The sequence below is a fragment of the Aotus nancymaae genome, unplaced genomic scaffold (assembly GCF_030222135.1).
Source record: "Aotus nancymaae isolate 86718 unplaced genomic scaffold, 86718_ANA_hifiasm-v0.15.2.pri h1tg000029l, whole genome shotgun sequence".
NCBI lineage: Eukaryota > Metazoa > Chordata > Mammalia > Primates > Aotidae > Aotus > Aotus nancymaae.
This window is the reverse complement of record NW_026988442.1, coordinates 14,766,957-14,794,391: the sequence shown is the minus strand read 5'-3', so window position 1 is coordinate 14,794,391 and position 27,435 is coordinate 14,766,957. Positions and strand designations below refer to the sequence as shown.

General features: G+C 57.3%; 2 protein-coding genes across 7 annotated transcripts in view; one reads left to right on the top strand and one right to left on the bottom strand.

Moving 5' to 3' along the window:
• Positions 1-936, top strand: part of TRPC4AP (transient receptor potential cation channel subfamily C member 4 associated protein) — an 81,941-nt gene extending 81,005 nt beyond the window's left edge. For all 4 annotated transcript variants that reach the window (XM_012455131.2, XM_012455130.2, XM_064382338.1 and 1 more), the window contains one exon: positions 102-936. In XM_012455131.2, the coding sequence (XP_012310554.1) occupies positions 102-239 (138 nt within the window). In that variant the 3' untranslated portion in view covers positions 240-936. The remainder of the gene's footprint in view (positions 1-101) is intronic.
• Positions 900-25,803, bottom strand: MYH7B (myosin heavy chain 7B). Of its 3 annotated transcripts, XM_012455129.3 has the most exons (42): positions 25,747-25,803; positions 25,343-25,505; positions 23,955-24,061; positions 23,640-23,783; positions 22,698-22,854; positions 22,366-22,393; positions 20,911-21,007; positions 18,719-18,742; positions 18,503-18,595; positions 18,330-18,393; positions 17,271-17,369; positions 16,477-16,580; positions 16,181-16,319; positions 15,801-15,919; positions 15,562-15,711; positions 15,206-15,376; positions 13,551-13,730; positions 13,324-13,456; positions 13,161-13,237; positions 12,650-12,737; positions 12,359-12,476; positions 9,960-10,083; positions 9,715-9,851; positions 8,786-9,041; positions 7,565-7,807; positions 6,656-6,832; positions 6,412-6,557; positions 6,052-6,142; positions 5,585-5,974; positions 4,854-4,980; positions 4,645-4,763; positions 4,367-4,563; positions 3,876-4,225; positions 3,591-3,715; positions 3,386-3,501; positions 2,597-2,993; positions 2,397-2,522; positions 2,133-2,303; positions 1,942-2,046; positions 1,767-1,862; positions 1,227-1,364; positions 900-1,135 (listed from the first exon to the last, which is right to left on the bottom strand). In XM_012455129.3, exons 2-42 carry the CDS (start codon positions 25,431-25,433, stop codon positions 1,124-1,126), a joined length of 5,826 nt encoding a protein of 1,941 aa, XP_012310552.2. In that variant the 5' UTR covers positions 25,434-25,505; positions 25,747-25,803; the 3' UTR covers positions 900-1,123. The 3 variants fall into 3 exon arrangements, with proteins under 3 accessions (XP_012310552.2, XP_012310550.2, XP_064238407.1); XM_012455127.3 differs by lacking the exons at positions 20,911-21,007; positions 23,955-24,061; positions 25,343-25,505; positions 25,747-25,803 and adding an exon at positions 11,656-11,727 and having other exon boundaries at positions 23,640-23,724; XM_064382337.1 differs by lacking the exons at positions 20,911-21,007; positions 23,955-24,061; positions 25,343-25,505; positions 25,747-25,803 and having other exon boundaries at positions 901-1,135; positions 23,640-23,724.
• Between the last annotated feature and the right edge of the window lie 1,632 nt (positions 25,804-27,435).

Below are 27,435 nucleotides of genomic sequence, written 5' to 3'. Positions count from 1 at the left end.
GGCAGTGATGGGTGGGACCCGGGGCCTCTCAAAGGGGTGTCCCGGTGCTGGGCTTGACCTGGGTCCTCCAGGCGCCCCTCAGCCCCTCCCTCTTTGCCCAGAGCTCCTGCATCAGCTTCTCATATTGGAAGGAGACAGTGTCCATCCTGTTGAACCCGGACCGCCAGTCACCCTCTGCCCTCGTTAGCTACATCGAGGAGCCCTACATGGACATAGACAGGGATTTCACTGAGGAGTGAGCTTGGGCCAGTGTGGGTGAGCGTGGGTACAATGCCACACACCCTGCCCTGTTCCCGTGCCTCCCTGCTGCTCTCTGCCTGCCCCAGGTCTTTGGGTATAGGCTTGGTGGGAGGGAAGTCCTAGAAGCCCTTGGTCCCCCTGGGTCTCAGGGCCCCAGGTCATTGGAGAGCCTCAGTCCCCATAATGAGGATGGGGTACTATGCCCACCTTTCCTTCAGAACCATGGGGCCCAGGCCCACCCAGTGGTAAGAGAACTTTTAACATTAGCTCTGTCTGAGCTCCTGCCTGGTTACTTGGCTGTCAGTCCCGGGATGGGGAGGAAGATATGGGTGACCCCCGTCGTCTGTGAGCCAAGCCTCCCTTATCCCTGGCCTTTAGACCCAGGCAAAGGCTTCTGAGCCCTGGGCAGGGGTGGGGGTTGCCAGAGAATGCTGCCTTCCCCCAAGCCTGCCCCTCTGCCCTTCCTGCCTCATTTTCCTTTAGCTCCTCTGGTTGTTTGCTCATTGGCCGCTGTGTTCATCCCAGGGGGCTCACAGAAGTGGAGGGGCCTTTCCCTCCATCCCCTGGGGCACAGGGCAGGAGCTCCTGCCTGAGCCTGGACATGGGGCTCTTCCTTGTGTTGCCAACTTATTAACAGCAAATAAACCAATTAAATGGAGACTATTAAATAACTTTATTTTAAATGACTGCTGTGGACCTGGCTTTTGTCCCTAGAACTTTTTTTCTCCTTCTGAACCCCAAAGAATGAGAAGGAAACTGGTTGCAGCTGTGGCATTTATTCAGGGAGGGCAGCAGAGGGGATGCAGAGATGGCAGGATCGGGGCGGGTGGCCTTGGCCGGAGGCACGACAGCAGACAGACACCCCTCTTCAGAGCTCAGGCCGTCACTCCTTGTGCTGAGGGGAGAGGGATGGCTGAGTGAGCAGTATGACCTGTCATCCCCACACCCTGCCCTGCACCGAGGGCAGTGCCCCCGCCACCCCTCACCTTGGGGCCCAGGGCATCCCGGGTCCGTGCCCGCAACTTGTTGGCCTGGGTTTCCGCCATGTCTGCCCGCTCCTCCGCATCGTCCAGCTCGTGCTGGGCCTTGCGATACTTGGCCAGATTGGTGTTGGCCTGCTGCTCCTGGGGGCACACACAGGGCCTTGGCTCCTCTTCGGTGACTGAGATGCTTATTCTGGTCCCCGCCCCATCCCCAGAAGGGAGGTGGCTCCTCCTGATCCTCAACTCTGTTCCTACTGCCACTGTCCGTCCTCACCAATACCACAGCAGGAATAAGGAAGTTGGGACGCACCAACATCGTGATGTGCCTGCCCTGCCCCTCAGAGGCCAGCTTTGGCCAGGGGGAAAGCACGTGGGGTCTGGTCTCCCCAGAGCTGTCAGAAGCTTCTCTCTTCCCTCTGGGTCACTGAGCTGGGAGGTGGAGCAGCTGCTGACGGCTCACCTGGCCACAGACCCTGGGGCAGAACTGGGGTGGCATCAGCCCGGGCATGCTGGGTCCAGGTGTCCAGACCCCAGTGCACTCACCGCCTCCTCAAACTGGCGCTTGTAGCTCTTGACCTTGCTCTGCAGCTTGTCCACCAGGTCCTGCATGCGAGCCAGGTTCTTCCTGTCCTCCTCGGCCTGGGCAGGCAAGGGGGACTCAGGGTTTGCTTACGCTGGGCCAGCTCCAGGGCCCCTCCCCAGGGAGTCCATCACCCACCTGGTATGCGAGCTCCTTCACACGGCGCTCATGCTTGCGCACGCCCTTAAGGGCCTCAGCGTGCTTCTTCTGCTCTGCGTCGAGCTCGGCCTCCAGCTCCCGCACCTGCGGGCAGAGGGAGAGCCTGATGCCAAGTCCATCCCCGGGCTACCCACCCTGCCTGGGCCCAGGAGTGGAGGGTCCTCACACACCTTGGCCTCCAGCTTCTGCACCTGCTTCTTCCCGCCACGAAGGGCGGCCTGTTCCGTCTCCTCAAGGCGGGCCTGGAGCTCGCGCACTGTCTGCTCCAGCGTCTTCTTCATCCGCTCCAGGTGTGCACTCGTGTCCTGCTCCTTCTTCAGCTCCTCGGCCATCATGGCCGCCTGTGGGGGAGGAGGGGCTGGTCAGGTGACCAGCCTCAGGGAAGTCCCTCTGTGTTCTGCCCCAGGCTCCCCACAACCCTGGCCCAGCCTCACGTCAGTGATGGCCTTTTTGGCCTTCTCCTCAGCCTCCCGCCTCTCCTGTGCAGCCTCCTCCACCTCCCCGCTCAGCTGGGCCAAGTCCGCCTCCAGCTTTTTCTTCTGGTTCAGGAGGCCTGTGTTCTGAGGGGAAGCGGAGTCTCAGAGCCAGCCCGCAGGCCTGCACCTGCTCTGTCCCCAGGGACTCCTGTCCCCACCTGTGAATGCAGGAGGTTGAGGCGCTCGGTGGCCTCCAGCAGCTCCTGCTCTGCCAGCCGCCGGCTGCGCTCGCCCTGTTCCAGGGCAGCCCGCAGCTCCTCCAGCTCCGCCGCCAGCAGTGCGGCCCGGCGCTCCAGAGCCTGTGCCTGCTCGCGGAGCTCAGCCGCCAGCCGCTGCTCCTCGTCCCGCCCTGCCTGCTCCTCCTTGAGCTGTGCCTGCATCAGCCGCGTGGCAGCCTGGGCCTCTGTGGCCTGGCGGGTGGCATGGCCCAGCTGCAGCTCCAGGTCATTGAGGTCACCCTCCATCTTCTTCTTGAGCCGCAGCGCCTCATTGCGGGCCCGTGTCTCTGCATCCAGGGAAGCCTGCAGGGACTCCACAGCCCGCTGGTGGTTGCGCCTATGGGAGGAGGGTGGCATGAGAGGAGTTCCCATGAGGACACAACTGTCCATACAAATGCCCAAGGACTACTGGGGACAGGAACCCATTTTGAGAACAAATGAGTCATCCCCCCCCAGTTTAAAGCCCCTTGTGACTGCCTGTGGCCCATCAGAGCAAGTTCATGGAAGAGAGTGAGGCCCAGGCAGACAGGTGGACTAACTCTGGCTCCACCCTCACGGTGTGACCTTGGGCAAGTCCTTTAGTGTCTCTGAGGTTCACCTCTAGAATGGAGACAGCAACCCGGACCTGAGAAAGTCATGTGGGAGGGACAGACTAGAGAGAGCAGAGTACACACTGCTTCCCTTCCCTCCTGCTCTCGGGAGGCAGGGACGGGAGGAGGATGAACACACCTCAGGTTAGTGCACTCCTCGTCTTTCTCTGCCAGCTTCCGGTCCACTTCCGCTTTGACCTGGGAGAGCTCCAGCTGGATCCGCAGTGTCTTGGTCTCCTCCAGCTCCAGGGCCCCCTGTAGATACAGAGCAGTCAGGCTGGGGTCGGGGGGCGGCCAGGGAGCAGCAGGTCAGTGTCCACCCACCCCTGCGGCCAGCCCCTGACCTCTGCCTCCTCCAGTGCAGCCTGGATCTCGCTCTTCTCACCTTCTAGCGCCTTCTTGGCTTTTTCGAGTTCCTGGATGGTCTTCCCACTGAGACTCACCTGGTCCGTGAGGTCGCTGATCTCCTCTGCATTGGACAGGGCACTGAGGGGCCACCCCCATGGCTTGTACTCCCACCCAGGTCGCTCCACTCACCCCTCCAGGGTGTCCCCACCAGGGCACCCCATGACTTCAAGGTGCTCCAACCCCAGGGCAGCACCCTGGCCCTGGCATGCAGCAGGTCCTACCCTGCAGGTTCTTGTTCTCCCGCTTGAGCGTCTCCAGGGCCTCAAGTGCCTCCTCATGGCTGTGCCGCAGCCGGAAGAGCTCGGTGCCCAGGCCACGGGCCTCCCTCTGTGCTGCCTCCAGCTCCCGCTGCATCTCCTCCTCCTGCCGCCGCCGTTCCTCCAGTGCCCGCTCTAGGTGCCGCTGCTTCTTGTCTAGGGCAGCGGCCGCCGAGGTCGCCCGCTCCAGCTCCAGGGTCACATCCTCTGACTCTGTCTGCAGCCGCAGCTTGGCCTTCTCCAACGACGAGCACTTGGCGTTGGCAGCCTCCACGCCCTCCTCTGCCTCCTGCAGCCGTAGTGCCAGCTTCTTTCTAGGCCATGGGAGCAGACAAGGTGTGGACCGTGGAGGGAGGGAGAACAGCCCAATAGCTCCCTTTGCCCGCCCTCAGTGGGGCTCAGAGGCGCATGCGTAAAGCTCTACACAGCAGAGGCCTGGCCAGCAAAGCACTCACTTGGCCTCCTCCAGCTCCTCGGTCCTCTGGATGGCATCTGCTTCGTACTTGCTCCTCCACTGGGCCACCTCGGCATTGGCCTTGGACAGCAGCCGCTGCAGCTCAGCCTGGGCCTCAGCCTCCTCCTCGTGCTGCTCCCGCAGGAGGTCACAGTCATGCCGCAAAGCCTGCACTGCGTGGGCCAGGGCATTCTTGGCCTGCAGGGACATCAGTGATCTCAGCGTTGGTCCAGCCCAGTCACCAGCGCCAGCCCACCTTGGTCACCAGCGCCAGCCCACCTTGCTCTCCTCCTCTAGCTGCCGCCGCAACTCCTCCAGGCTTTGGGCGGCCAAGGCCTTCCCACGGCTCAGTTGGCTGATGAGACATTCCTTCTCCTCCAGCAGGCGACTCAGCTCCCCTGCAGGTGAAGAGGCGAGCAGGCAGTTCAGGCTGGTGAGGGCTGCGCCAAAGCCCTGCCCAGTATGGCCAGCTGAGCCCCTGGCCTTACCACTTTCCGTCTGTAGCCGCCCACGCTGCGTGCTTGCATCTGCCAGCTGCCGCTGCAGCTCCTCCACCTTGATCTTGGCCTCACTTAGCTGATCCTCATGGGTCCGGCACAGCTTCTCTGCACTGGCCTGAGATCCCGGGTTGGGGGTTGGGGGTTGGGGGTTGGGGGTTGGGGGTCGGGGGTCAGACATCAGAACAAGTCTGTGCATCAGAGGGCAGGATCTGGATCTGCCAGTCAGAGACTGGGATCTGGGATCAGAAACTGGTAAGCTAGATATGGGCCCAGGAATCAAAGGGAGAGCAGAGCCCCAAGTTCAAAGTCAGGAAAAGGGATTCTACTGCTGGGCATTAAAACTGACAGGGCCAGTGGGTCGGGGTGAGAGTTGGGATAGTAGCTGTGGAGTCAGCTGGGGACAGTGGTCAGAGGTCAGTGGTCAGGATTGCATGGTAGAAAGGTCAGGGGTCAAGGTTAGGGTGCTAGGGTTCAAAACAGGAAGAGAGTCAGGACAGGTATTAGGTCAGAGTTCAAGAGTCAAGGGCTGGGGTCACAGGGAGTCAGGGCTTAAGGTCAGGACTGGTAGCAGGCTGAGAAATAGGGGTTGGGTGCCAGGTTAACAGGTCAGGGCTCAGGATCAGGTACCAGGTGGAGGCTGGTATGAAGACAATATTGGCTGCTGGGGCCGGGACTGGTTTAAAGTCAGGGTGGGTATGGGCCCAGCAAGGCACAGACACCTTGGAGCGGGTCAGAGTCTCCACGTTGGCAGCCAGGTCGTCCACCTCCATGCGCAGCTCGCTCTTCTCCTTCTCCAGCTTCTGCCGCACCCGCTGCAGGCTGTCCACCTGCTCACCCAGCTCCGCGGCGCCCTCCGCTTGCTTGCGCCGCAGCGCCGCCACCGTGGCCTCGTGCCGCAGCGCTGCCTCCTCCAGCTCCCGCCGCAGCCGCCCCAGCTCTGCCTCGCGCTTGCGGCAGCCCTCACGCTGCCCTGCAGATGCACCACCCGCCTCCTCCAACCGCTCGCTCAGCTCCTCCAGCTCCCGTGCCACCTCCGCGCGCTGCTTCTCCACACGGGCCCGGGCTGCCCGCTCTGCCTCCAGCTCCTCTTCCAGCTCCTCCGCCCGAGCCTGGGGTGGGCATGCAGGGCGGCTGTCACCACTGTGGGCCTCTGACCCCAGGCCTCACTTGCCAGACCCCCACGTACCTGCAGCTCCTTGATCTTCTTCTGCAGCTGGGCCCCCAGGAGCTGCTCATCTTCCACCCGCAGGCTCAGCTGGCTCAGCTCAGAGTCCTTCCTGGGAGCCACATGGTGGGTGAGCCAGAGCAGGCCCTAAGGGACCTCACCCCCATGCACCTGCTGCACTGGGCTCTGTGGCCTCAGCCCTGGACCCTGGCTAGGGCCCTCAGTCCAGGGAGGGCAAGATGCTATCCCCGCACCTCAGTGCCCCCATCTCTCAACCCCACCCTTAACCTCTGCAATGCCACGGGACCCACAAGAATCCAGAAGGCACCGAGGAGTGGGTGCAGGCTCAGAAAGCCCCTCCGCTGCCCCCGCCACACCTACTTCTTGAGCTTCTCCTCCAGCTGCTGCTTGTCTTGGGCAGTATCGGCCACTGACTCCTGTGTCAGCTTCAGGTCACCCTCCAGCTTGCGCTTGGCCCGCTCTGTGTCCATGCGCAGCTTCTTCTCCTGCTCTAGGGAGCATTCCAGCTGCAGAGCAGGCAGAGCAGGCAGAGCAAGGCTCAGCCATGGCCCAGGCCAGCCAACACCCTGGCCCCAACACCAGTCTCGGGGTGGTGCTGACTTACGTCCTCCACCTGCTGCTCCAGCCGGATCTTGGCCTTGGTCAGTGCGCTCACGCGGTCCTCCTCGGCCTGCAGGTCGCCCAGGGCCTGCTGGTGGGCCTCCTGCAACGCCTTCTTCTCCTTGGTCAGCCGGGCCACTGACTCGTCCAGTGCAGCCATCTCTTCCGTCAGGTTCTTCACCTGTGCCAGGGCCAGGGTCACAACGGGGACGGACGTCCTTCCCCGCACTCTGAGTGGACACCACACCAGGTCAGAGCAAGCGCCCCTTCCAGCTATGGGACTCTGGCAAGTCACTTGAGTCCAAGCCTACACTGCTTCTGCCAAAGGGAGGGACCCTCCTCACAGGCTGTACCGAGGATTCACAAGCAGATGCACATACAGTGCTCAGCACCATGCCAGGCCCAGCAAGAGAGTCACAGATGCCAGCCACATGCAGTATTAGCAGGTGTTCAGGGCAACCGCTTCCTAGTCCTGGCTTCCTCAGTGAGCACCTGGGAGAACCTAAGCCTCCTCCCCCGCCTCACTTTCCCTCCTGTGTAATGGAGTTACTCCTCCAGCACTGGGAACCACAGGGGCCGTCGTGAGGGCTCAAGGTCAGAAGTCACCTGCAGGATGCAGAGCTGGGGACATGGAGTTCCTGTCCTCAAGGGACCTGCACTCCTGGACAGATGAGGATTGCTAGCATGTGCTAAACACCTGCTGTGTACAAGGACCAGTCACAGTGTGCTCAGGAAAGGCCAGTCACACACCAAATCACCACCCATCTAATGGGGTAAGTGCTGCTAATCCTACTTGACAGATAAGGAAATTGAGGCCCAAGAGAGGCAGTGACATGCGCAAGGCCACAAAGCAGAGGCTTAGCGGGACAGGGGTGGGGCCTGCAGCCACATGGCTCAGGGCCCTTCCCCACACCTTGTTCTCGGTGGCTTGTTTCTCCTTCTCAGCTTTGGCCAGCGTCAGCTCCAGGTCATCAATGTCCTTCTTGAGCTCCGTGCACTCATCCTCCAGCTTGCGCCGGCGGGCGGCCAGGTCAGCATTCACCTCCTCCTCATCCTCCAGCCGCTCACTCAGCTCCTTCACCTTCCCCTCCAGCTGCACCTTGGACTTGATCAGCAAGTGGCAGCGCTCCTCGGCATCCGCCAGGTTGTCCTGTTCCTGGAGGGGACACGGAGTGGGGCCGGGTTGGGGCAGGGCCAGGTAAACCAGCAGAGGGACCCCGGGCCAGGCCCTGGAGAGGAAACTTCATGTGTTTGTCCATGCAAAGGTTTGAAGCCCATCTCGGCTGGGCTCTGAGGACCCAGGAAAGCCTTGACCTGCTCTTGGCCCTGGAGGCTCAGGTATGGAGGGGCAAAAGCTCAGGGAGAGGGACACCCCAAAGCATCAAGAGGACAACATTAGACATGTTGGGGGTGGCCCAGAGTGAGGCCCAAACAAGGGTTCTGAGAGAGAAGCCTGCTGCCCACTCCCCCTCTGTTGGGCTGAGGCCTTCTGTGGGGCAGGGTGGACAGCAGCACCCCCTGCCCCAGCCACTGAAGGGCTCCTGGAGGCAATCTCTGGAAGGGCTCAGGTATCCTTTCCCTGCCATTTCCTCACTGCCCGGCTGTGTCACAGCCTCCGGCACTAGCGGGTGAGTTTTATGACCGCAGGGCCATCTGTGTCTTCCCACCAACATTCCTCCTGCACTAGCCTGAGCCTGGGACACAAGCGATACACAAAGCCATGTGCCAAAGACAGGAAAGCTTGCTTTGTGGACCTGCAGAGATTCCAGACTCTTGACCTGTGCCCTCTGCCTATCACCCTCTTACCTGCCACCTGGGTTCCCATGGCCCTTCACCAGAGAAGACAGCATAGGTCTGTTTGGTTTCAGGGACAGCAGGAGGGGAGAGCTGGAGCAGGGGTTCCTCTGCAGCATTAGTAGGAGACCAAGGTGGCACAGGGGGAGAGCACTAGGACCCGTGGCCAGATGAGGCCTTGGGGTGGGAGGCTGGGAACATGGAGGCCTCATCTCATGGCACCTTTGGAACAGGGAGATGTAAGGCCGGAGCCACATGGATCTGGCTGTAGTGTCTCTCAGAGCAGCCAGGGGTCCTCAGGGGACCGGGGATGCCAGGTCACAAGGGAACCCCAACTCACAGCCTGCAGCTGCAGGGCCAGGTCGTTCTTCTCCTGAGTGACACTGACATGCGTCTCCTCCAGCTCCTGGCGCTTGGCTTCGGCTGCAGCCAGTGCCCCTCGCAAACCCCGTAGCTCCGCCCGCAGGGCGGCCAGCTCCTCCTCCGCCTGCGCCGAGCGCAGCAGTGGCTTCATCTTGAAAAAGAGCTTCATCCATGACCAGTTCTTGACGGCATTGAAGGCACGGATGTTCCACTGGATGGTGAACAGTGCGTCCCTAGGGAAGGACAGCCGGGCCTTGGAGCTGGCTCAGTGCTGCCCGTCGCCAGCACAGGCGGTGACACATGGTACCGTTCACTTGTTTCGCCTTCCTAGTAGCTCCTAATGCCTCTATAGGTGGGTTTGAGGGAGGCCTACAGTCCCACAGGCCCACTTGCAGTGATGGGGTTCATGAGCCCCCTCTGTCCTGGCGGCCCTGCAAGTGTCTGAAGACACCAGGGCTATTAAGCCATGGGGCTCTGGGAGCAGTGGCCTGGGCTGACATCCCAGCAGGCACTCGCCAGCTGGCACTGGCTCTCTGTGACACGGGCACCCCTTTGCTGAACAGAGACCATCACAGCACCTGTCTCAGGACTTCAGCGCTTCAACCAGGATGACGCAAAGGAAGCATCTTGCCCAGGGGCGCACACGCAAGTCTCAGACACTGGGTGCCATCAGTACCCCTCCAGGCCACACTCTGATGGCCTGGAATGGAGAGGCAAGGGTCCTACCCCAATTTTTGAGGTGAGGAAATAGAGCCTGGGGGACACAGAACAGAACCTTGTCCCAACCAGCCACAGGGGCTGATCTGACTACAGGGCGCAGGTCAGGCTGGGAGAGCCAGTGGGTCTGGGAGATGAGGAGCAGGGGCCGCACCCCTGCCCTGTCCCCAGTCTCCTTCCCACACCTACCTGCCTCCCAGCAGGTGCTGGTACTCAAGGCGCATGAGGCGGCCGCGGCTCCGCGCCTGCAGCAGTGTCAGCACCTTGGCCAGACGCTGGTCACGGAGCTCTTCCAGAACACCTAGAAGCCCAGCCTTGAAGAACACCTGGGAGTAGAGAGGGGGACAGCCAGGGTAACCCCCAGACTTCTGCATGAACCCTGCCCAGTGTGACTGCCACAACCAGGGCCAGCCCTCATCCCACAGTGCCCCAACCTTGGTGTGTCCGAACTGGTACTGGGTGTGGTCCAAGTCCAATGAGCCCAGCAGCTTCTCTGTGGCCTTCCTGCTATCCATGAAGGTGTCATCCGGGATGGCACTGGGGTTCAGGATGCGGTACCTGGGAGGGTAGGGCAGAGCTGGGTGGGGGGCACAGGCCACTGAGAGTGGGGAAGTCAGGGACCCAGGAGGTTGGTGCAGGTAGCAGGGAACTTGTTCCTAGGCCTCTCCGAGGCTGGTGCAGAGGTTCCAGCAGGGCACACACCAAACAAGGGGGCTAGGGATGTGTCACCACACTGGGACACTAGGGATACTCTGCTTAAAATCCTTAAGGGGCTGGATGAGGGTGGTGGCTCATGCTTGTAATCTCAACACTTTGGGAGGCTGAAGCAGGTGGATCGCTTGAGCCCAGGAGTTCAAGACCAGCCTGGGCAACATGACGAAACCCCATCTCTACTAAAAACACAAAAATTGCCGGGCGCGGTGGCTCACGCCTGTAATCCCAGCACTTTGGGAGGCCGAGGCGGGTGGATCATGAGGTCAAGAGATCGAGACCATCCTGGTCAACATGGTGAAACCCCGTCTCTACTAAAAATACAAAAAAAATTAGCTGGGCATGGTGGCGCTTGCCTGTAATCCCAGCTACTCAGGAGGCTGAGGCAGGAGAATTGCCTGAACCCAGGAGGCAGGGGTTGTGGTGAGCCGAGATCACGCCATTGCACTCCAGCCTGGGTAACAAGAGCGAAACTCCGTCTCAAAAAAAAAAAAAAAACACAAAAATTAGTGGGGCATGGTGGGGGGTGCCTGTAATCCCAGCTGCTCAGGAGGCTGAGGCTGGAGAATCATTTGAACCCAGGAGGGCGAAGGTTGGGGTAAGCCAAGATCACGCCACTGTACTCCAGCCTGGGGGAGACCTGGCTCAAAAAAAAAAAAACACCTTTGGGTATTTAAATGCATTCAGTAAGGTTTTTTTTTTTAAGATGGAGTTTCGCTCTTGTTACCCAGGCTGGAGTGCAATGGCTCGATCTCGGCTCACCACAACCTCCACCTCCTGGGTTCAGGCAATTCTCCTGCCTCAGACTCCTGAGTAGCTGGGATTACAGGCACACATCACCATGCCCAGCTAATTTTTGTATTTTTAGTAGAGACGGGGTTTCACCATGTTGACCAGGATGGTCTCGATCTCTTGACCTCGTGATCCACCCGCCTCGGCCTCCCAAAGTGCTGGGATTACAGGCTTGAGCCACCGCGCCCGGCGCATTCAGTAAGTTTTTAAAGAAGACTTTTACAGAAAGCATGCACTATTTTTACAAGTTTTTTAAGGCAAAAAATATTAACAGGTGCCATGCTGTGCCCTATCACTGAAGAAACATTTGGGAGGGAATGTTAATGCAAAAGAACCAGGGCTCCTAGCCTGACCACTTCTAAGCAGACACACGTGCACACATGCACAGAGCCGTGTGCGTCAGGTGTGCGGCAGCCACACGTGAAGGCAAAACCAGAACCACAAAAGGCCTCTTGCAAGGGGGACTCATTAAACAAAGCATGCAGTCGACAAGACTGTGGGATGTTTCACAGCCACAAAAAACAATGATGCAGGCCTGTGGATAAGGAACGAGCTCCAGGCCAGGCTGTTACAGGAAAAAACAAGCTCACAGCACCATGTGCGTGTGTGTACAGTATCTGTATGAACCTCCATTTATAAAGGATAGTGAGGATGGTACCGAGACTTCTGGAGGGAGAAGGAACAATGGATGCTTGTTGCCTATCAAGGGAACGGGGAGAGGCTGAAAGCACTGCCCGGGCGCTCGCTATGTGCCACGCGTCTCACAAAGCCTCGTCCACACGCTTCTCATTCAACTCCTAAATCTGCACCCTTTCTGCCCGCTGCCCTAAGCACCAGACTGATCATCCAGTCTCCCCAACGACTTCTCTAGGATATCTCCTGGAGACATTTCAAACCTGACATAGGATATCTCCTGGAGACATTTCAAACCTGACATGCTCAAAACAGAGCTCAAACCACTGTCCCTTCACCTCTCCCCCACGTCAAAAAACCCTGTCTTTGTATCTCAGTAAATCTACCACCCGCTCCCTGCTGCTCACTCCCAAACAGAAGTCACTCTTGTCTTTTCTGCATTCGGAATCCCGTGTCCAGCTCATCAACGAGGTCTATTGGCTCCACCTCCGGTATTTGCCCCAAGCCTGTTCACTTCTCCCCAAGTCCCAGGCCAGGTCTGCACCACCCCTGTCTCTTGCTGGGATGCCTGGCCGGAACCCTCACAGTCCCTGCTTTCCCCTCCAGAGAGGGGACCATCTGTCTGTTGGGCTTTGACACGTGTGTCCTGCCCACCCCGCCAGGCCTCCATCTGGAGCAGGGAGAAGGGGGCACTCACCGCTGCCGGAAGTCAGTGTAGAGCAGCCTATTGGGGAAGCCTTGGCGGCAGATCCGGATCCCCTCCAGGACCCCATTGCAGCGTAGCTGGTGTAGCACCAAGAAGGCATCCATGACCCCTGGATGTGAGAGGGGAAAAGGTCAGAGGTCACGGACACAACTGCAGGCCCCAGAGAAAAGCAGTGCGGACCCTGCAAGGCGAGGGGGAAGATCTACTTGGCCTCATGGCCTCTGTCCTGTCACCTTCCCCTCATACCCCCGGCCCCCAACCAGGCCAGCCCTGGGTGACTACCTGGGGTCTTGTTCTCGTTGGGGACAATGCAGCGGACGAAGTGGGGCTGTGTGGCCCGCAGGTTGGTCATCAACTTGTTGAGGTTCTCCTGGCGGTGGGGAAGAGTGAGGGAAAGGCACAAAGAGGCAGAGAACCAGAATTGGATGCCGCAGTGGTCAGGACCGAGATGCGAGCAGGGGCTATGTGCCCTGCACGTTTGCTCTTTTGCTTTTGTTCTGGAGACCCCTGAAGGGTCTCTCATCACCACCACCGAAGTCTTCACTCCCCTTCCAAATCCGCATCCCTCCTAGAGGCTGGGGGCTCCCACCCCTTGCTCCCAAACCCTGCCCAGGCAGTGTAGGGACGGGAAGCAGCACAGACTTGCTGTGATGTTCACGTGGAGAGGAGTTAAACATCACTGCAAGTCTTAACGGCCGCCCGCCCAAGGCGCAGGGGACAGGGCAGGGGGTGAAGGACAGGGCTGGAGGCTGCTGAGAATGAGGGGCTACTTAGGGCCCAGATAGGGCCTCACCTTGTGCAGCTGGGACACCGTCTGGAACGATGCTGCCTTCTTACGTTTCTCTTTCACCCCAGATTTGGGGGGCTCAGCTAGTAGAGACAAGGGGTCAGGTCACTCTGGGGAATGTCGCTCTGTGGCCCCCGTCAGAGCAGTGATCCTGTCCCTTGGTACTCACTGGAGCAGGAGCCGGCATAATTCTCATACAGAGTAGCCAGGAGCCTATTCTGTGACTTCTGAAAGATGGGGACCACTGTCTCATTCAAGGGATCCTTGTTTTTCTCCAGCCAGCCCACGATGCTGTAAGGCACCTGGAGAGACCAGACAGGTGCTGAGCCCAGATGGGGGACCCGGGACAGAGAGGGAGGAGCCTGGCTGAGGGCTGCGGTTCCAGCAGGGACCTACCACACCCGCGTAGTGGACCACTTCGAAGTGGGCCTGGTACTTGCGCTTCTTGTCAGGCCGAGGCTGCTGGAAATTGGGTGACTTCCCTGCGTGGTTGTCGTAGAGCTTGGCGCGGAAGCTGGCGTCCGAGGCTTTGGGGAACATGCATTCCTCCTCCAGGATAGACAGGATGCCCAGTGGCTGGGGACAGAGAACAAACTTGAAAAGCCACCCTCAAGCCAGCCCATCCTGGAAGGACTGAGGAGAACTGAACCCCCGGTCCCCAGGCCACCTCCCTTCAGGGAGCTTTCCCAGATCCCCAGCCTCAGCCAGCTCCCTGGATGGTCAGAGGCCACACCCACGACAAGAACCTATCTCCTAAAAAAGAAAAGTTTGTGGCTTGGCTCCAGTCCCCTCCTGCAAAATCTGTGGCACCCAGTTGTCATCTTCACTTCTAATACGTGGTGTGCCGAAGCTGGCATCTCCGTTCCCACTCTCACCCCCGCCACAGCCATGGCTCTCGCACGCAAACATAGGGTTAAAAAAAAAAAAAGCCATCATATTCACATTTTGGCTTCCTCACTCACTAGCTGTGGGGCCCTCCGACATTCCTAAGCCTCAATCTTGTAACCTGAAGAGTGGGAAAATGAATGTCTTCAGTGCTGATAAATATCAAAAAACTCAAATCACCTAAACGCCCAGCCACAGGGGACTGCAGAATTGCACCGTAAGAAACTCATCCACTGCATTAGCTATCCTTGCCGTCAGCAACATTCAAAATACATTTTCAGAGAAAAAGCAGGCTATGAGATGAATCTGTGTCTATAAAAGAAAATGGATAAGCTGGGTGTGGTGGCTCAAACCTGTAATCCCAGCACTTTGGGAGGCCAAGGTGGGTGGATCACTTGAGGTCAGGAGTTCGAGACCAGCCTGGCTAACATGGCAAAACTCTGTCTCTACTAAAAATACAAAATTAGCTGGGTGTAGTGGCGCATGCCTATAGTCCCAGCTACTTGGGAGATTGAGGCAGGAGAATTGCTTGAACCCTCACCTCATGGTGCCATTGCACTCCAGCCTGGGTGAGAGTGAGACTCCATCTCAAAAAAAGAAAAGAAAAAATGGATAAAGAATAAAGGATTTCAAGGAAAGGAACCTAAGTGTCATGTGACTGGCTGTGATAGGGTAGGAATGGGAGAAACTTTTTTTTCCTGCCGTTTTCAAATTTAATTTCCTTTCTTCCATTCCTTGTACAAGGGTAAATATACATAATGTCCCACAATCACTAAAACAAATAAGGGAAACACACCCTACCCTGTGCCCAGGGCAGTTCTGAGGATCCAGTAAATTGTGGCTGCAGATAGGACCTTGTGAGCTGCAGAATTCTGAGCACCCAGGAGGGGCTACTGTTGACAGGACTGGGATGCACACATTCGAATCCCTCACACACTCACCATTGCTCACCCACAGCCATCTCCAACACACCCATTCACACATGTGCCCTTTCACACACAAGCACATAAACACTGTCACAACTACTCACACATGCTTACTGCAGCGCCCAGTCGCACGCTTCCACGCACACTTGCACAGGCCTCCATGCAAGCCATGGTCATCCAGCCCTGCTCACCCACCACACAAACCCTCCTGCCTCAGAGTGACCTTGCCCCGCTCCCCACCTTCTCAATGAGGTCAATGCAGGGCTGCAGGTCGAGGCCGAAGTCAATGAAGACCCAGTCGATGCCCTCCCGCTTGTATTCCTCCTGCTCCAGCACAAACATGTGCTGGTTGAAGAACTGCTGCAGCTTCTCGTTGGTGAAGTTGATGCACAGCTGTTCGAAGCTGTTGAACTACAAGAGGGAGGGGCTGGCTCAGCAGGCCTCTCACAGATGGAGAAAGGGAGGCTCAGAGAGGGGTAGGGATGGGCACAAGTTCACCCCCAACTTCCAGGCAGAAACCCAGGGCTTCTGCCCCCCACCGGTCCATGTCCTCCACCTTGGAAAGAACAGAACTCAGGGTGAGGGCCTGCTCTCACCTCAAAGATCTCAAACCCAGCGATATCCAGAACCCCAATGAAGAACTGCCGGGGCAGCTTTGTGTCCAGGGTCTGGTTGATCCGAGACACCAGCCACCTGAACAGCCGGTCATAGGTGGCCTTGGCCAGTGCCCCCACTGCAAACACCACCTGGAGATGCAGGGAGGCTGGGCTGGGACCTGGCAAGAAGGGGACCCTGCCCAGCTGTCCCCCGTGGGTCTGGCCTCCAGGCAGCTCACCTGCTCCACACTCTGACCCTTGGTCACGTACTCGTTCCCCACACGTACCCGGGGGTGCAAAAGGCCTTTGAGGAGGTCCCCACTGCTGACCCCCATCAGGTAGGCAGCCTTGTCCGCACCTGGCAGGGCACATGGGTGAGATGAGGGAGGACACCACCACGGGCACTCGGGCTCTACTGCCCCGGCCTGGGGTTAGGAGAGGGAGGCTGAGAGGGGTCAAGTTCAGGGCTAGCAAAGCCTCAGAGGGTAAGGATTTAGAGCTGAGGAGGCAGGGCCAGGTAAGACTGAAGTGAAAGGTTGTGGACAAGAGTGAGGGTGAACCATCCTGGACAGGATGTTGGGGTCTGGGTCAAGGTGAGGGCCAGGTCAGGGTCCCTCACTCTCAGTGCCGTCAGCCTCCGCCTGCTCCTCCCGCTGCTTCTGCTTGAACTTCATGTTGCCGAAGTGCAGGAGGGCACCCACAATCTTATAGCAGGCGCACTTCTCGTCCATGCTGAAGCCCAGAATGTCCATGGCATGCTGGGACGGGGGGGACAGTGAGTTCAGAGAGGTCTGGGCTCCTCCAGGGTCCAGCCAGGCACTGCCCCTGGACCGTTCATGCAGCTGGGGACACCGGCAGTGCTCCCCGATCCCACCACAGGCACCCACACAGCTCCCCTCCCACCACGGCCCGTACGTCAGTGGCAATGAGCTCCTCCCCGTCGTTCATATTGTCCACGGTGATGACGCCCTGGCTGCAGAAGTGGTAGTCGTAGGGGTTCATAGACAGAAGCAGCATGTCTGGGAACATGGGGCAGAGAAGGGCGGGTCAGGCGGTGCCCACCAGCTATTCTCCCCCAACAACTGCAGCATGAGGCATCCTGTGGGGGCAAGCCCAGCAGGACTCCAGGGGCCTCCCAAAGGACCTCATCTCCCAGTCCAGGGCCTGAGTTTCTCATCCTCATCCCCACCAAGGCTGAGGGCACTAAGAGTGAGGGTCCCTGACCTGGCCTTCGCTTTGACCCTGGCTTCTCTTTCTTTCTGGTTCTCTGAGGAATGGGCCACAGTCCCTATGTCTCACTCACTTTTTGACTGTTGCTCACAGCCCCCTCTGACCCAGATCCCATGCTAGGTGCTGGGGCACAGGAAGGACCAGACTCTGCCCTGGAGGGGCTTGCCAGGGAGAGGAGCTGGGCCTAGACAGTCATCAGTCTGCCTTGGGTGCTGGGTAGGACCTCTCTAGTCTCAGGACAGCAGGGGGGTGTTTAGGGCTTAGGTTTCTGAAAGAAGCGATAGCATGTTGGCAGGTTGCTGGAGCTAAAAGGATTGTTCCCTAGCAGGAAAGTAACTGGAAGTCCCAAGAAAGAAGAGAGGCCACAGACCCCAGGACAGGGAGGGAACAACCACCAGGGCCTGGCCTGATGGGGGCCAGGAAGCACCAGGCAGCCCCTCTGGGTTCTGACTCCCACCCCCTTCATCCTTGCCCCTTACCCTGCAGCTCTGGCTTCTTCCCCGAGAGGATCTGGTAGTAGACGTGGTAGCCACGTTCACCGGGCAACTGGAAGATCACCCGCGACTTCTCCAGGAGATCTGGGGAGAAGGGGTACCGGCCTGCCATCTCCCACACCTCCCCAGATTGGATGTCCCAGGGGGGTGACGGGGAGAGAGAGAGGGGAGGCAGGGAGTGTGCTGAGATGCTGTGTCTGCACCCGCCAGCATGTGCTGGGAGGGCATCTCTCCTATGCCTGCATTATCACTTAAGCCGTGTGTCTGTCTGTAACTCTGTGTCTGTGTCTATGGCCAGATGAGTCAGTGTGTGTCCTTGTTTGTGTGGGGGTGTGAGTGTGGTGTCTGCGTGTGCAGGTTATCTGCTGGTATGTCAGCATGTGTGTGCATATGTGTCTGTGTGGGGGTTAGGGTGTAAATTACAGCGTATCCCTGCCCCTGTCACCACCTGCCTGTGCTCATCTGCCAGGAGCTAGCCGTGCAGCCCAACATGGGGAGTGGCCAGTGTGGGGCCCCTCTGTGTCCGTGGCCCCTTGAGTGTGGCCCAGGCGCCTGGGGTCTGTGCAGCTGGGTGATGGTGGGGCACTTCCCAGCAGTGCGCCTGGAAGGATGGGGTACTCTAAGTGTAGCTGTGCGACTGGGGCAGGAGGGGCGTGGGCCAGGTCTGCCCTCTTGGTGGCCAGAGAGAAGACTGGGGACAGGCTAGGGGTGCAGTTACAGAAGCCCAACCGGCCAAATGAGGATTTGGGTCTCCATCCTCAGCTGACAGTATCTAGAGAAAGTTTTCAAGCAGGAACAGGATATGACCAGCAAAACTATGTCCGCATAGAGGAGAGGCAGCTGGAGACCAAGCAGAGGCCAGGGTGATGTTCTGGTGACAGGTGAGGTAGCCTGAGCTGGGCAGCAGCCAGGGAGTAGAGAGAAGTGCCCAGATCAGGCGGGAGCCCAGAAGTCTTGATGGCAGAGGCCTATTTGGGGTGGCTGGGCTCAGGCCCTGCCTGGGGCCTCCTTCCCCGTACCCTCCCCAACGGCGGGCAGACTCACAGCTGTCAATATCCGCGGATGCCAGCTTCCCAGAGGGACCAAAGTGAATGCGGATGAACTTGCCCTGTGGGCAGAGGGGCAGCCCTCAGCCAGGGTGCAGCCAGCGCTGTCCCCACTTGTGTCCAGCCTGCCCTGCTGCACCCCCGCCACCCACTCCCACCTCGGCCACTCACAAAACGGGAGGAGTTGTCATTCCTCAGGGTCTTGGCGTTGCCAAAGGCCTCCATGGCAGGGTTGGCCTCGATGATTTGATCCTCAAGGGTGCCCTGGGGGCGGTGGGGGTGAGGGGTCTGTCAGCTCTTGCGCTTACCCACCGGGAGTGGCCCCTCTGTTGTGCAGAGGAAGGGGGTACCCCAGAGCTGCCCCATTCACACTGGCCCCATACTTACCCCAGTCTTCGTTGCCAGAAATTGCTGGGGGAGAAAACAGACAACATTAGAGAGGAAGGCCTCCAGGGGCGGGGCAGGGAGGGGTGTGGTAGGGTAGGGTGGGGTAGGGTGGGGCAGCATCTCAGCGGGAGTCAGCAGGAGCAGGGCAGCAGGCTGGGGGTGGATGTCAGTCCCAGAATGCGCAGCCCCCACTATCCACCCCTGGCCCTGATGCTCCTCCAGCTGTGAGGAGGTGAGATGCTGGAAGTGGGAGTGGCACGGCCCCAACCTAGGTCTCCACCTGCAGCTTCCCCTGCCCCCCCAGCCTCTGGCCTCCCTTCATTTTCCAGTCTCTATGCAGCAGCCCTGCTCCAAGCCCCAAGGGCCTCCTGACTAAAATCTAGGGCCCTCAGAACCCAGCCCAAGTACTCCCTCCTCTAGGAAGTCCTCCTGGCTGCTCCGAAGCTGGAAGGACTCTCTTCCTGGTCTGAACCTTCCTGCCCTAAACTCCCTCCATGACCTTAGACACCTCTCCTTTGTAACGCAATTAGGTGTATCTTCATTGTACGTCTGTACACCTACGAGTCCTCAAAACGGCCTGCCAGGGGCCTATCATTAGCCCTGATCTGCAAATGAGGAAACTAAGGTCTGAGCAGGGAGCGGACCTGCTCAGGGCCACACAGCAAGTCAGGAGCGGCAGTGCAGGTGCCTAGCAAACTGCCTCCAGGGTGCCCACAGCTGTCCTGTGTGTCACCCAGGGGGGCTCACTGAATTGAGCAGATCCACCCTCTTCCCGTCTTAGCCTCATCCTCATCTTCCCTTCCTTTTCCTTTCCTTCTCTTCCCTACCCCAGATGCTGGGAGCCTAGGAAGAAAGGAAGAGAAGGGAAGGAACGGGTTCTGGAGGGAACAGATATGCCACGAGGGACTTTGTGGTCATTCATTCACCTCCAGGGAGCCCAGGAGTTAAAATACCCACAAGGACACTAGGCAGGGGAGATGCCCCCACCCCCTACACTCCCATCTGGTGCTCTTGTGCAGGGCTCTCTCTGGCCTGTTTGGCCAAATCTGGGGCCAAGGTAAGGGGAGTTGCTAAAGCTTTTAAGTTTCTGCAGCCATGACTTCTGCAGGCAGCCTCTCCCGCCCCTCCCTCTCCTGCCCCTCTCCCCTGGGCTCCACTGTTCCTGCTCCTTTCTGCCCAGGTGCTCATCTGCCCCTCCAGCTGTGTCCCTGCCAGCTCTGGCCTCTCCCTGACATCTCTTCCTGTTACTCGACTAACCCAACTTCCTGTTACATCCCCAGAGACCTTTTTGGGGTTTTGGAAGACAGGGCAGGAAAGGAAAGGAGGAAAAAGGACCAAAAGGTCAACAGCAAAAACAAAACAAAACAACAAAACTGAAATGAAAATCAAAAATCAAGAAAATCAAATGGATAAAAAGGAAAAGGCAAACAAAAAAAAAAGAAAGAACGAAAGAAAGAAAAGGGAGAAAAAAAGAAAAAAGAAAAACACCCGGAATAAAGCAAGGCTCAACAGGACCAGGAGCAGGGACGGTGTGGGGAGGGAGGTCTCGGGCTTCTGGAAAGAAAAGGCAGCCCATTTGGGAGTAGTCACAGCACTCTGAAGAACTGGTCCCAAGGATAGGGATGAGATGCTATGCCTTAAAAACAAAAACAAAACAAAAAACTCTGGGCCTCAACTGTTTCAGAAATTTCCAAAAACTATAGAAGTCACAGGGCCCCCGCTACTGGGAATGCCCAGTGCCCTCCGAGTCAGCCAACCTCTGTGTCTAACGTGTCAGTGGCGGGTAACTGTCAGGGAAACCAGGACGACAACACTGCTTAGTAAAAGCAGCCCATCTAGTAAACTGTTTCAATATGTGAAGGTCACAATGGAAGATAAAAATTACACAAATTTAGGAACAGCAATGTAGTCCCACCCCTCCGTGTTATCGACGGGAACGCTAAGGCAGACGCATCAGGTAATCACAGCCTTTCTGGTCAAGCCTTGCTCAGGCCAGAGTCCCCCACCAGGGTGGGAGGCTCAGGCAGGACTCAGGGTTCCAAGGAGTAAAATTTTTTAAAAGGATAAACAAAAAAAAGGAGAGGAAGAAAGAAAAGAAAAACAGGGAGATGCTTAGCAACTAGGTAGAAAAAAGAAAAGAAAAAAAAACAGGGAGAAGCAACGGGGAGCATGCCCGAGTGGGCAAGTCTTACGGCCTTCTTGCCCGGCCCGTCTCCCAGGGCAGCGACGATGGCAAAGTACTGAATGACCCGCTTGGTGTTAACCGTCTTACCGGCCCCCGACTCTCCGCTTGGACGACATAAACATGAGTCACCAATGCCCATCTGGCCTAATTCTCCCCTGCCCCCAGTGCCTCACCCCTCAAGCAGAGCCCCCCACCTCTTCTTCCCCCCAACTCATAATCCCCCCATACACTAAACCCTAAACACCCAAGGATGGATCAACCCTCAGAAGTGTTTATAAAACCAGCCAGTGTAGGTCATCCCTGTGAGGTAACAACACACGATGATGCCACTGAGTACTAACTCAGTACCAGGCACTTAACCTCCATCCACTCTGTTATGCTTCGGAAAACCCTGGAAGGCAGGCAGGCTCCATTATTATCCCCATTTTATGAACAAGGAACTGGCCCTCAGGAGTTCTGTGGCTGTCCCAGCTGTGTTCCAGTCACATATATCACAGCTCACTGACTCATAACTCTGTGTGGTAGGATTTTTTATTTAACTTTTTTATTTTTTATTTTTGTAGAGATGGGAGTCTCGCTATGTTGCCCAGCTGTTCTCAAACCCCTGCCTCAGGCAATCCTCCCACCTCAGCCTCCTCAAGTGCTGGGATTACAGGCGGGAGACACCGCACTCGGCCAGGCCCGTCTGGGTTAAAGGCACTTTTTTTTTTTTTTGAGATGGAGTCTTGCTCTGTCACCCAGGCTGGAGTGTAGTGGCACAATTTCAGCTCACGGAAATCTCTGCCTCCTGGGTTCAAGCAATTCTCCTGTCTCAGCCTCCTGAGTAGCTAGGATTACAGGTGCCTGCTACCACGCCCGGCTAATTTTTTATATTTTTAGTAGAGATGGCATCTCATCATGTTGGCCAGGCTGGTCTCGAACTCCTGACCTCGAGTGATCCACCCACCTCAGCCTCCCAAAGTGCAGGGATTACAGGTGTGAGCCATTGTGCCCAGCCAAGGCACTTGCTCTTAACTGCATGCGTGCATGCACACGCACACTAAACATTTTCCATACTGGCATTTTCCCACAGAGGCAACAGAATTATCAGAGGTAAGATTCAGACATAAGTAGATGGTGAAAAGGAGGAAGGGCAGAGGAATCTTCCCATTGCCCCTGAGCCAGAATTAGAACCCCAAAGGATCAAGGTGGGAGATTCCAGGCCCCGGGGAGAGGAGGTATGGGGCTGGTCACTCCATTTGTGGGTGTCCCCTCCCTATCCCCCATCAAGAACACATCTGCCCAGAATGGGGACAAGGAAAGTGCTCAGGCCTAATTTAGCTTCACCTGGGACACTAGCTCCAGGTGGTAAAAGCCCTGCCCTAAGCACTTTGGATTCAACCTTGGGAAATGACTGTGGTGCTGCCCTCTTTCTGCCACATGGCCAGCATTTTCCACCCCACCCCCAGAGCCCCACACTCACGTGATCAGCATGGACTGGTTGTCTCGGTCTAGAGGAAAGGGAAGGGGATACAGAAGTCGGCCAAGGTGTGGGGCAAGCCACAGGTCAAACACCTTGGGTATCCACGGCCCTGGGGCAGACCCCCACCACCCAGAGCCAGGAATGGAAAGGAGCAGGTGGGGTTGTCCCTAGTAGAGGTTAGCTCCCATGTGGACGGACAGAATGGCTGGGCAACCGTGTCCAGCAGTGTCAAAAGGGAGGCAGTGCCAGTGGAGGGAAGGGGATCCTTTACAGAGGCCTCCCAGGACCGGGGTCGGGGTCTGGGGTTGGGGAGAAGTTCAGGCGGCCCTTACTGCGCAGCATGTCGTTGTAGGCATTGTCCGCCACGGAATATATATGGGGTGGGGCCTCTGAGCGGCGCTTTCCCTTGTAAGCGGCCACCACGGAGGCTGTGTAGACTGGCAGCCATTTGTAGGGGTTGATGGTGACACAGAAGAGGCCTGAGTAGGTCTGAGGAGGGAGTATAAGTAGAGTTTTTATTGTTGTTTGTTTGCTTGTTTCTGAGATGGACTCTTGCTCTGTCTCCCAGGCTAGAGTGCAATGGCACGATCTCGGCTCACTGCAACCTCCGCCTCCCAGTTCAAGCAGTTCTCCTGCCTCAAGCCTCCCCAGATAGCTGGGACTACAAGTGCATGCCACCATGCCCGGCTAATTTTTGTATTTTTAGTAGAAATGGGGTTTCACTATGTTGGCAAGGCTGGTCTCGAACTCCTGACCTCAGATGATCCGCCCGCCTCAGCCCTCCCAAAGTGCTGCGATTACAGGCATGGGTCACCGCCTCTGGTCTACAGGTAGGGTTTTCAGAGGGATACCCTAAAGGGATAGCCTAAGTTCCCATCCCCAAGCCCCAGTCTCCACAAGACCGTGACCCCTGCAGTATTCCTCAAGGAGCCACTTGACCTCATACCACACCCTCTGTGGCCGTCTTGGCCTCGCCCCTGACTCCAGCTCCCAGCCCTGCCCCAGCCCACATGCACGACCACCATAACCTGCAGCTGAGTTCTAGACCTGCCCTCGCTGCTATGCTAAGGTCCCACGGCCCAACCTCCAGCCCCGCCCCCACCGCTCGCAGCCCCACCTAACTGCTTACAGCCAGGTCCCACCGCTATGGACCCGTCCCATCGCTCACAGCCCCACCCCACCGCTATGGGTCCGCCCCCAGAGCCTCACTTCCAGCCCCACTCACACAAGTCCCGCCCCACCCGCCCCGCTCCAGGCCCGGGCCTGGGGCTCACATAGATCATCCAGCGGGCATAGCGCTGGCGCAGGTTGTGCAGCACAGAGGCCTCGTTCAGGTGCGTCATCATGGCCAAGTCCTCCAGTAAGTCGAAGCGGGGTGGGTTCATGGGCTGCAGCTCGGCTTCGCGTACTGTCAGCACCTACCAGGGAGACCATGTCAGGGTGGGAGGACCGGGAGGACCGGAAGGACCCGACTGGCCTCACCTGTCACCCCACCCACATACCCAGACCCCCTTCAACCAGAGCACAGATCCTACTGGCCAGGAGCCTTGGGGACAGGGAGGCTAATCTCAGTAAAGGGGGAGAGGAACCTTCTGGTCTTTGGTCTCCACGGTGACTCTTCCCCCGGTAGCCTCCGACTTGACCTCAGCCTCCACATAGGCGTCCTGTTCATCGGGCACCCAGACTCTCTTCTTCCCTGGGTTGCAGAGAGAGCACTGGACTTGGAGAGGGGCTGAGGCACCTCCAGGGGTCCGCTAAAGTTCCCAAGCCATGGTATCCATAGGGCTGTGGCCCTCCCCGAAGCCCCTCTGCCAGGACACAGGAGTTCCAGTGAAGAACCCTCCAAATCCAGGCTCAGGAAGGGCAGAGCTGGGAGGGTCCCTAGAGATCCCCTTGTTGGAGGATGAATCTGGGTTACACACTTGGGTTCCAATCCCTGCTTCTGCCATATTTGCCCTGTGATCTCAGAGTTCTCTCTGGGCCAGTTCCCTCACACACAAAATGTTATGGGGATCTTCTTAGGTCCCATATGGAGCAGCCCCTCAATATCAGGCATATAACTCGTGGGGAGGGGTCCTGCCTCCCCTATTTCACTGAAGACTCAAAAAACCCAGGCTTCCTAACTCTGTAACCTGTGCTCTCCTGCCTGGCCAGCTGTCCCCAGAGTTTTGAGGAACCCAGACTTCATGGTGGTTAAAAGCATGACTCAGGCTGCAGACCACAGTTTGTGTTCCCTGCTCTGCCAAATGCCTAGGTCAGAACCATCCAGGACCATCTACATAACCTACGGACCCCAGTACAAAATGATGATGTGGGCCTCCTTGTTGAAAACTATTAAAATTTTCAAGATGGCAACAGCAGAGTATTAAATGAAGCGCAAGGTCCCTCTGAGCCTGGTGGCCTGTGAAGCTAGGTCTGGCACTGGTCCCCACCTCCCCAGGTTGTTGAGATGATGCATGGAAAGTCATCTGCTCTGGGCCTGACACACAATAAGCACTCGATACACACTGCCTATTGTTAGTATTGTCCTATGAGCAAACCAGGTCATAAATAGTACAGCCTTTATTCCTGGCCCTAATAAAGAGTGGCTCTGGCTCTGCAGGAAGCACTAAAAATAACCCCAGCACAAGTTTTGTGGACATGTGGAGGCAGCCTGCACACATGCTGATCAGTCTCATCTCAGAGGCCTCGGGCTCCAGCCTGAGTCTTGATAAACAGCAGCTCCGGAAGGCAGGTGGTATTATCCCATTTCGCAGGGGAACAAACCAAGGCTTGCTCACAGAGACACAGTGATATACACAATGTCCCTAGGGTTTTAGTTTCCAGGCCCCAGACTCTGCGGGAAAGGTCCAGGGCTCCAGCTGTCAGGTCCCAATGCCCCTTCAGCCCTGAGCTGGTGCCACCCCTCCCAATTCCTGGTCTGAGTCCATAAAGGAATCTCTGTGGCTGTGTCCCCTCCCCCTGTGCCCCCACTTACCATCCCATGGGATAGTGTGCACCTTCATCATCTCCTGGTAGCCCTGGCGGAGGTAGCGGGCAGACTCCCCAAGTTCACTCACATCCATCATGGCAGTGGCACTGGGGTGAAGAAGGAAGAGCTGGAAACCTTGGAGGTTCGAGGTGGCCCAAGGCAGCAGGCACTGGAAGATGGCAGTGACAAAGGAGCTGAACCAGGGCATGATCCCTCAACCCACAAGACCAGATACTATGCGACTCCCTCTGGCTCCCCATCCAGCCTCCTTGGGTGAGTGCCCAGCATACATGCACACCCCCAAACACCACTCCAGATTCGGAAGGCTCACGCCCACCCACAGGCACCCTCACCCACCCACCTACCCTCCTGCTTTCCCTTCAGCTCCAACCCCAGCCCTGATCACCCACCTCGGCACCACGGTGAGGGCAGGAAGCTGTGCTACCCCTTTTATTGCCACCGTCAAGGTCAGAGGAGGAGAGCTATGTCAGCAATCTCCACGTGTCACAGCCCCCCCAGCCTGGCCACAGGACACAAAAGGCAAATTCCCTTTTATCTCCACCAGCATGGCCCCTGGGCTATTTTTACCTCCCATTGTCAGGGGATCACAAAGGCAGAGAGAGACACTCCACTGAGATACAGGGAGGCTAGGTGCAGAGACTGACGGGGACAGGGACAGGCAGTGAGAGGTTCAGGAGACTGAGGAGCTTATGGGGAGAAACCGAGTCACATAGAGTCTGACACATCCAGAAAAATACCCACACCTCCAGATACAGACAGCAAGGACACTCAGAGGGGAAACCACATAATGCCCACTGAGACTGGACCATCTAGTCCAACCCTCTTAATAAATCTAGGGAAACTGAGACCCAGAGAAAAGAAAGCATTGGCCAAGTCTCACAGATGAGCAATGGGCAAGAACAGATCAAAATGAGGAGAGGGGGAGAGAGAGAGGGGGCAGGGGGGAGGGAGGGGGAGAGGGAAAGGTGGGGGGGAGAGAGAGGGAGGGAGGGAGGTGGAGAGAGAGAGAGAGAGAGAGAGAGAGACATCCCTCTCCAGCACCTGCAAAGCACACACACCTGTGTACCCTGGGCTCTACTCAGTGTATAGAGCGTTTCCTGCCTCTTGGAGACTTCTCTGTGCCTCCACTCATTATCCTCCCTCAGAGGACCACTCTGCCACTTCTATCACCATAGGTGAATTTTGCCTGTTTTGAATGTATATGGTTAAAAATGTAGCTTTGCATTTATTTCTCTACATTTTATCTGGCACATCTGTGCATTTGGACTTGGGAGCACATCAATGCCCTCTTCCCCCTTTCTCCATCCCCATTTTCTTTCTGGAGAACCTCTGGGGAAATCATACATGAGGAAAACCAGACCTGGGACTTATAGAATCAAGGAATTATTTGGCTGAAGTGGAAGCAAATCAAGGAAATGTCACCCGGTTAGGAGCCCCTTCAGATTCTCACATTCAAGATTCACAGGAAGCCACTTTCCCGTAGCCCACCCTCAACAGGGGTTCAGGGCACTGGCAGTCAGTCTGCCTGATACAGTCTTCGGAATGTGTCAGGGCACTTCCAGGCTCTCCTGTCCATCACCCCATTCAGGGCTCCGTGATGCCACAGGATTTTAGAATCAAGAATGAAAGAATCCGAGAACCTTAGATGCCAGACGCATGGAACGATGAAGTTCCAGAGCCAGGGTTCCAGCCAGAGGCCAGACCAGGCTCACACGGACAGTCCTCCGACCAATCTGCTCCTGTTCCAAATGCACAGGTGTGCCAGATGAAATACAGAGAAATAATTTCCAAGCTACATTTTCAACTATATACATGCAAAACTCACCTATGGTGACAGAAGTGGCAGAGTGGTCCTCTGAGGGAGGGTAATGGCTGGAGGCCCCAGAGAGTCTCTGGGAGGCAGGAAACATTCTATACGCTGAGCAGAGCTGTGGGACATAGGTGCGTGCACTTTGCAAAACAAATCAAGCTGTACACCTAAGACGTATGCACTTTACTGTGTGCATATTACATGAACACATTTAAAAAATGCAGTGCCTTCTACAACAATACCATAAACTATGTGACTTAAAAAAAAC

Bases quoted from the DNA above. Each gene is read 5' to 3' on its own strand.
- MYH7B (XM_012455129.3), bottom strand. From the start codon at position 25,433: ATGATGGATGTGAGTGAACTTGGGGAGTCTGCCCGCTACCTCCGCCAG. The intron at 16,581-17,270 runs GTAAGGGGCAAG...CCATGTTCCCAG, and splicing joins GAAGAAGCCAGAGCTGCAGG to ACATGCTGCTTCTGTCTATG. The intron at 3,716-3,875 runs GTAGGACCTGCT...TGTCCAATGCAG, and splicing joins GGAGAACAAGAACCTGCAGG to AGGAGATCAGCGACCTCACG.